Source organism: Epinephelus fuscoguttatus, linkage group LG4 (genome assembly GCF_011397635.1).
Source record: "Epinephelus fuscoguttatus linkage group LG4, E.fuscoguttatus.final_Chr_v1".
In the NCBI taxonomy this organism is placed as follows: domain Eukaryota; kingdom Metazoa; phylum Chordata; class Actinopteri; order Perciformes; family Serranidae; genus Epinephelus; species Epinephelus fuscoguttatus.
Genome location: NC_064755.1, coordinates 36,699,892 through 36,708,685, shown reverse-complemented (window position 1 = coordinate 36,708,685; position 8,794 = coordinate 36,699,892). Strand labels below are relative to the sequence as shown.

Below are 8,794 nucleotides of genomic sequence, written 5' to 3'. Positions count from 1 at the left end.
GGTTGCAGCCACTTCTGTCCCTATAAATTCTCTGCTGCTCTCTCCTGTCGTAGATGCATTCATGAAGTCACATCCTGCTTTTTCTTCTTTCACGTATGAAGTTTCTGTGAGATGTTGCGTTGTTCTTCCTCCCCCTGTGTTCATTGTTTATTTCACTTTCAAGTCCTTGCATTGAAATCTGAAGTATCCTGTTTGCATCAGATCCCACATCCTCTGACAGTTTGCTTCTTTCCTGTTGGACAAAACTATTATCTCCGAGACAGCCTTTACATGCTTTTATACTGTTCATATCCAGTTCAGGAGGGGGTTCACCATTCCTCTGTTAAGACTCAACACTCTTACTCACTGTTAAAATATGTATTTTATTTGCTCAGTGAGATTAAGGATTAACCGTTTTGCTCGTGGCTCGGGTTGGACATGCCACTTTGTCACAGCTGCGAGATAAACACAGGAAGTAGTACAAACACAGTGCATAACTGTAAACTTTGTAGTTCTGGTATCCACAGATAAATCTCGATATGGGATAAGCAGATAAAAGAATGAGCGTCTGTGGAATGGTTGTTTCTTACATATTATCAGGAGTTCACAGTTGGACCATCAGAGAGTCAGCGACTGGTCAGTGGGAATTATTTCGGAGGCCTGAACACTATGTGAAGTACATATGTTCTGTTTTGGACCTCATGTGACCCACTGTGGGCCAAAAGCAACCCATAGCTGCCACGGTAAATCTCATGCTTGTTATACAAATAGCATTACAACACTCTGGGGAGCAATAAATACAGTTACTTAAGAACAATGTCCACAACTCTAAGATGTGAAAACAGTTTTGTAGTAAGAAGAAGTTATCAGTCTATATTGTAGATTATATCACACAAACTCTGCCTCTCAGAGGAAAGAGGATGATATTTTCTCCTCCTGAGCTTAGACTACTGTACATAGTTTAAGTCCCTTCTGGCCTATTTATAGTGTTGGCCCTTGCAACAATGTCATCTGTAACTCGACTCCATCTGTGAAGTCAGAGCATGTTGAATGTCAGTTGCCAGCAGCAGAAGCACTGCAGTTCACTTCCCGCTAACTCTCCCACAGAGAGCCCCATGGAGTTTGTGGGACAACCGAAAGCTTCTGAGGCCTGTAACTTCTTAGGAGTGCCAGGCCTCAGCTCCTTGGACGTGGACGAAGACGAGTGTGAGGTGGTGATCGGCATCAGGCCCAAATCTTCCCCTCTCCCCCGGAGAAAGAGCTCTACAAGTGATGAGGATTTCGAGCCGGAGCCACCTCTGCCGGGCTCCAGGAGAGTGTCCTTTGCAGACGCTAAAGGCCTCAGTTTGGTGCAAGTGAAGAAGTTTGAAACTTGGGATTTACCCATGCTGCCAGTATGTGACCCTTCTGAAGTTATAGGTAAAGTTGCAGAGGAGTACTTCCTGTCTCCTCTCACTTTCTCTCTTCCGTTGCCTACGGCGGAGCTGTTCGTCAAAGTGCAGGAGCAGAAAGTGGAACTGGAGACTATCGAGTTAATTCCAGGGACCACAATACTGAAAGGAGTGATCCGTGTCCTCAACATCTCCTTCACTAAGTCGGTATACGTCCGAGCCACTTTGGACACCTGGTCCAGCCACTTTGACCTCTTGGCAGAGTACATGCCTGGTTCCAGTTACAGCCTGATGGACCTTTTTTCATTTAAGCTCACCTTAGTGCCTCCGTTTGGGGAGCAGGGAGCCAGAGTTGACTTTTGTCTGCGGTATGAGACTCCACAGGGGACATTCTGGGCCAACAATAACGGCAGGAACTACGTGCTGTTTTGTCACCAGAGAATGAAAGAGAAACCACAGAAGGAGAATGTGAACAAAAAAAGTTGCCTGAAGATTGTCAGGTGAGGATTTTAAGCATTTGATGATGTTTGTAGACACAGTGCAGTATATTTAATGATGACCATCATACATGGCCAGGAGAAATGTCCATCATGCTGAAGCTGAAAGAGCGCACTGGCCAATTTCTGCCATATAATTTTAGAATATTGGCTACTGTTCATTAGTAGCTTGATCAAAACTAGAAATTGTTGTAATTATTGTATGAAAGATGTTACCTTTATAAAAGCCTTGGATTTATAAACAGCAAATGACAACTAGCTAATCAGGTTTATTTAGGTGTGGATTATGTGAGGTCTGTGCTTTCTTTAGGTTTGCGAGAAATCATTTCACATAACTGGTGGAAAGATCCTCTATATTACTGCTGAGTTAATAATATGATGGACTGGGATTGTGCAACCAATACAGGCTGTTTCAAAAGTTTTTTAAAATCCAGTATGGATTATCACATTTACACTGACAAATGCCACCAGCAAAATGATTTTAAATACTTTTTTATTAAAAAATGATTAATGTATCTCAACGTTGTCACCTCTTGTGGTGTGTTAATTATTAATAGTTGCATGAAAGTGTGATTGATCCCAATTTTATTAATTCACAGTCAGAGCACTTCCACTGTGGAATACCCTACAGCAATGGAAGCTTCAAATCAAGAAAACATTTCTACAGGTGAATATTTTATTTTGGGGAAAATAATTGTGGAATTTAAAGAAATAATGCAGCCTCAATATGAGAGTAAAATGGCTCTTTTTTCCCAGCTGTTTTGAAACAGGGAAGGGTAGCAGACACTATCAGAGTCAAGCAAATCTCAGATGATCAGTCAGGAACATCAGAGGAGGATAGACAGAAATTACTGGTGAGTAAAAAGAAATAAATATTATTTTTTTGGCACGTATAAAACGAGAAACAACAGTCTGGTTTATTAAGACATTTGATGCATTGCCTTTAGACTTCCTAGCCAAATATCCAGACTTTAAATGCCAATTCAATGACTTTGTGCTTGCAACGTCAAGTGTATTTGCACGTTAAGTAACTGGAAACCATCAAATTGTTGTAAAATCTGAACTGCTTCTCACAAGATACTGCAAACTCTGTGACTGTTTAAACAATCTCTTATTTTCAAACTTGGTTTGACAACATTGATGCATTATCGTCTATGAAAGAGAGTTTAGAGACACCACAGTGTGTATATGAGGTCCAGGAGAAAAAGAAAACTTAACATGACCCCTGGAGCACTTTCTGAGAGAATATCACATGACTGGGACCTGAGTAGCAACAGAGAGACATAATGTACCCGTGCACCTAAAGGACACTCTGTGCATGCAGTTTGCACTTCCTCAGTGTCTCATATTTTGTCACGCATGCTGTTGTAACACTATTTCAATCGTTTAACTGTTTGTATTTAATCGAAAATGCAGTCAAGGATTTTATTTATTGCGAGCATGTTACTGTGTGATGTGTACCTTTAAGTGTCACCCTACTCCATTTCTTAAAACAGCATAACTGCTCTGTGTGCAAACTGAAATTAATCTATCCCTGTTGTTGACGGACAGGTCGAAAGCAGACATAACTGCAGTCGAAGAAGTCGCAGAAAGGCTGCACGGACTGCTCGGGTGAGGGACTACTTTTCTCAGAGAGATGGAGGGGTGGATGACACTGAAAGAGATGAATCACCTCCAGAAGCTAAACAGGCAGCTCAAGAAGAAACCCCAGAAGAAAAACACTCGAATGTGAGGTCATTTACCGAGGGAAGCAGCAAATCAGAATGTTCTGAATCTGTGGAAACAGGCAGCGCACCTCTCCTTGATGATACATCACCAGCACACGACTACACATCTAACAGTGAGACAGCGAAATTTGAGAGCGTCAATTTGGCTGACTCTGCCACATTAACAGGAGGTGAGAGTGCCACGGATATCCCACACAACCCCTCAAATGATGAGCCTGCTCCTGCAGAAAATATCAACATGTCAAAAGCTGAGGAAAGCAACGCTGCAGCAGAACCAACTGAAGTGAGCAGCCTTGTAAGTCAGACCAACAGCTTCAAATTTGGAACTGTGGTGGCTCCGTTGTATCATCAGGTGTTTGGCAGAGTGGGAAGTGAAAGTCAAAACGTCAGTGATTGGGGAAATCCAGGACTGAATGTTGCAGACTTAACTCAAAGTTACCTTTATACTGAAAGAAGACAGACTAGCTGCCCTTTTCCAAGAGATGCGAGAGGCAACGATGAGGAAGTTCACAGAAATGCAATAAAGACTCAGGAATCAAACCAAGAATTCTTAGATGCCACTCCAAATAGTCCTCCCAAGGAAGAAGAAGAAGAAACAAGTTTGAGTGTGACAGCAAATGACATCCTGGACCATGCAGAAACTGTGCAGGATCCAGTTGATATCATACTTTCAGACCAGAGTCGCACAGATACATCTGAGGTTCCAAATACTATTTCAGAAGACACAGTACATCCCCATGCTGTACACATTTTAAATACAGATTTGTTAGATCTACAAATACCTGATGAGAGTTTACATCTCCAGGGAGAGGCACAGGAAAACAATCTAACCCATGACCTCCAACTGCCAGAGCACTCATGCACACAAACTAATCTCGATGAAACACTTGCAGAGAGTGATGACATGCCCAGTGTAGAAACCTCACTTATGCCACTTCAGCCCTCTCAGAGTGGGTCAGAGTGTGTTAGTGACGAGACAGATCAACAGACCAGCCGAAGTGGAGCAAATGACTTCAAGTGTGTACATGAGTCAGACAAAGGCAATGGCGTTGGCGAAACAGTAACATTACCAACAAGCAATGACCTTTCAGAGGAGGATAAACTATTAGCAGCTTTACATGATTTGAATCCTGAGCACATCAATAATTCAGCCGCAGAAGAAACTGAGAATAGCTATGTTTCTTGTTTTGAAATTGTGGAGGAAAAGAATGTCACCACACCTCAGATATCTCTTGAAACTAATGATATGGAAGAAGGATATAAAGTGGCAAACGACTCATATAAAGGTGAAGCAAAACACTCAGCTGAAACTAAGGTAACTGGTGAGGTAGCTGAGTCAACGACAAAAGCAACGATAAGTAATCACATCCATGGCAACGTGTTTGTCGAGCTCAAGGACGAAGACGTTCAAGAAAAAGAGAATCATGAAATGGAGGCCGCTCTCTCAAAGGATTTTTGTTTGGCAGACACAACTGAGGTAAACTGGGAAATGATGGTTGAAGAAGAGGAGAAAAACATATTAACAGATGAAGTAGAAAGCGAGTCTGTAAGTGTAAAAACTGTGGAGAAAGACCAAGGACAATTGGACGACCCAGGGATAGAGTTGGAGGATTCAGGGATAGAGACAGCATCAGAAAATAGAGATACAACAGAGAAAACAGAGAAGGAAATGTTGGAGATCACTGCTGAAAGAGAGACTGAGAACAAGGCTGAAGATGCAGATGTTTCAGAGGACAAGCAGAGGACTGCAGACAATGATATTTCCGAGATTATGTCTGAAAAAGACAGGGAAGAAGTTGAGAAAGAATTGGAATATGTTCAGACCACAAAGACAGCTGGAGAGGAAGAGCCATCTGAGGAGACTGAAGAAGAAAAAAGACAGGAACAAGAGGAGACAGAGTTAGAGGAAGAAAAACACTTTGCAGTGACACCAGAGATCAATACCCAAAGGTTAAATGTCCAAGATGAAGAGGAGATAGAGGAGGAGGAAGAAATGGAAATAAACTTGAGCGATGACTATGACGCAGATGTGGAATGGGAGGATCAGTTAAAAACAAGGGAGGAAAACAGAGAAGAGGAGAATCCTGATTACAATGAGGAAAGTCTTGCTGATGTAGAATCAGAGAGCATGACAATAGAGGATGGGGAAAATGAAGAGGGGTGTTTTGAGGAGAGGTCAGACATTACACAAAACAAAATTGAGGATGCTTCATCTGCTCCACTGAACAATGTGCAGGACAAGAGAGTCATTGACAAAGAAAATACAGGTGTAGGGCAAAATGGACACATCCCAACTGTCACACATGACCTATCAAGAGCTGAGGGAAATGAGAATGACTCCGCCGCTGCAGAGGGAGGTTCATGGATTTTTACAGGTGAACCTGAAAGTGACCAAGAAAGCCATGACAGCTCTTCAGCAGAGTCTGACTCAGACGATGAGGTGGAGTTGTACATGCACTGTCTGAGGGCCGTTCACGCTGGGGCTCAGGCCCAGAAAGACAGAAACAAGGATAGAGGTTTTAATGTGGCCAAAAGGCCCTCCATAAGCAGAGGCAAACCACTGTCCACACCCATGCCACCCATCAGCGAGTCTCTGGATGAAGAGCAACACTTCAGCTGCCTTTTGGACAATCATGAGGACATGGAGATAGCAGAAATCCAACTAACAGCTGCAGATTCAGGTGAACAGGAGAGCATCAATAGAAATGTTGCATGGTGGAGAGAGACTTTTTCCTGCAGCAATATCTCAAAAACATTGTTATATGCCACCTTGTTAGTTGTATTTTTTGTGGTGGCCCACCGGTATGATTTTCTTGCCTGTTTCGGGCTCTACTTGGTATCAGTGGTTTGGCTCTATTGTCAGGGAGACAGGCAGCCAGGACAACAAAAACAGCAGAATAAGTTGAATTAAACTGCTACTGCGTTTCTGCAAATCAAGATTACATTTGTACATTTTATAGGCATCATATCAACATTTCTCAAGTGATGTAGTGTATGAGTTGACTTTATCATCGGGAGGTAAAGAGTATGTTGGATGGCATGGCACCTTGGCAAATGCCTGCCAAGCTGTAGACCACTGTTCGCGACCAGCAAAAAAACAAATACAATTGTTTTTTTAGTAACCCATGCTATGTTCTAAAATGACCAGTATGTGGGTTTTTTTTAAGCAGATTTTTAGCGCTCAAACGTGGGTGGTTCTTAGTGACCCTTGGCTTTTCTTCCAGGGGCTTTTAATTCCTCAAACGTGGGTGGTTTTTAGCAACCAGTGGCTGTATTTCTCACGTCTTTTTGGCCCTCAAACATGGGTGTTTTTTTGTGACCCGTGTCTTTTTTTCCAGCAGGTTTTTAGCCCCAAACGTGGGTGTTTTTTAGCAACCAGTGGCGTTTTTTTCTATTGCCTTTTTTTTCCCTCAAACGTGGGTGGGTTTTAGCAAATAGTGGCTGTTTTTCTAGCACCTTTTTTGCCCTCAAACGTGGGTGTTTTTAGTGACCCTGTGACTTTTTTTCCAGTTGCTTTTTAGCCCCAAACCTGGGTGTTTTTTTGTGACCCATAGGCTGTTTTTCCAGCAGCTTTTTAGGCCCCAAACATGGGTGTTTCTTAGTGCCCCATGCTGTTTTTCCACTGGAGATAGTGCCACAAAAAGTGGTTGTTTTTTACCAAGACATCACTGCATTTTTTGTTTTGTTTTTTTGGATCGTGCCCCCAAAGCCAGGTATCTAAATCGGAAACATGATCTTTTCCCCTAACCATAACTAAGTGCGTTTTTTGCCTAAACCTAACTACATGTTAACCACAGCGTTGTTGAAACAAAAAAGTTTTAACGTATCCTTCACATAATGACATAGAAATGTAACGCATCCTTGGTTTGCAGGAACGTACAGTGCCACCAGTTTTCTAACAATTTGCTTGGTTCATGAGTGTGTCAGCCAAGTGCTGACACAAGCGTTCAGTAGATTTAAAACTCTACTTTTGCTTTGTACTAGTTATTTGAACAAGATCTTCACAATTAGTAATGGTCTAAATATACGAGGAAGACACATACATAGAACAGTGAATGATAATGGGCATTGATTTAAAGGATATATGACACACATTAGAATAAATGCTGTATATTCCCTATGGGAGTAACTCTCTGTTGTCAGGAGTTTGAAACAATCTTTATTCTTTTCTGTACATACAACTTAGTTTTGACTCAGACAACAGGCTGTGGACCATTGCTCACACTGATTAGTTCTGCAGAGCGTTAATGCTTTCTCAAGGTTCTCAGTGTGCTGTGTGTTTGGATGCCACCTATAAATCATTGTGTTTCTGTAGGGTACATGTAGTTTTCATAAGCCTTGAATGAATAAATTGTACTGTAGACAAATAATTCAATGTGTCCAGTGGCTCTATATTACTATCAGTGTTAACAACACTAATAGAAGACTAACAATAGTGGCCAGCTAAGTGAATAACAGAATAGATTTAGTTTAGTTTCGTTTTAACATGGGCTTTACACAACACAACTGTTGAGCCAGAGTTAGCTATACAGCTAATCTGCATCCCCGGTCTCTGCAGCTTAAATTTATGCAACTTAATAACCACCAACAAGACTGTAACCTACAGCCATACAGTTAGCTTTGAAGTGGTGTTTTGAGCTAAACTTTGTTTTATTTAGAACAGTGTTTCTCAAATGGGGGCGGGGTACCTCTGAGAGTACTTTGGGGTACGTGAGTTTTCTTTAATCAGTCATGCATAATCATATCAGTAAATTGTAAGTGCAACTTATTGAACAGATGCAGTTCAGTGCAACGACACTGCCGTCTCTGTGTTATTGCATGGTGTTAAAAAAAATAGTTTGCCAGGAATTTATTGATTTAGAACATTTGCAATGTCCCATTTAAGTGTTTTGCAGTTACAGTGCTGTTTAGTAAATCAGACAGTGATGGTGCTGTGCTGTATTGCACCTCTTTAAATAGGCTTTTTTTCTACCAAAACTACCCAGCAAGCATTTTTTGGTTTAAAAACGTCTAATAGTCGTCTACATGAAGACCTGACATCTAGGCTAAATCACGGCTGAATTTGGGCTGTCAGTGAAAATTTGGTAGACGTCTAACCATAGCCAAAGTGTAGACGTCATCAATTATACAGCTATGTAGAGACCATGTCCAAAAAATGGAGATAAACATATTTTAATTACTGTTGACTCTCCATACGTGA

General features: G+C 41.6%; 1 protein-coding gene across 1 annotated transcript; it reads left to right on the top strand.

Moving 5' to 3' along the window:
* Positions 1–895: 895 nt before the first annotated feature.
* ppp1r3ab (protein phosphatase 1, regulatory subunit 3Ab) lies at positions 896–8,287 on the top strand. Its single transcript, XM_049573632.1, has 4 exons — positions 896–1,870; positions 2,467–2,534; positions 2,624–2,721; positions 3,419–8,287. The coding sequence occupies exons 1-4, from the start codon at positions 1,023–1,025 to the stop codon at positions 6,503–6,505; spliced, it is 4,101 nt and encodes a 1,366-aa protein (XP_049429589.1). The 5' UTR covers positions 896–1,022; the 3' UTR covers positions 6,506–8,287.
* Positions 8,288–8,794: the final 507 nt, after the last annotated feature.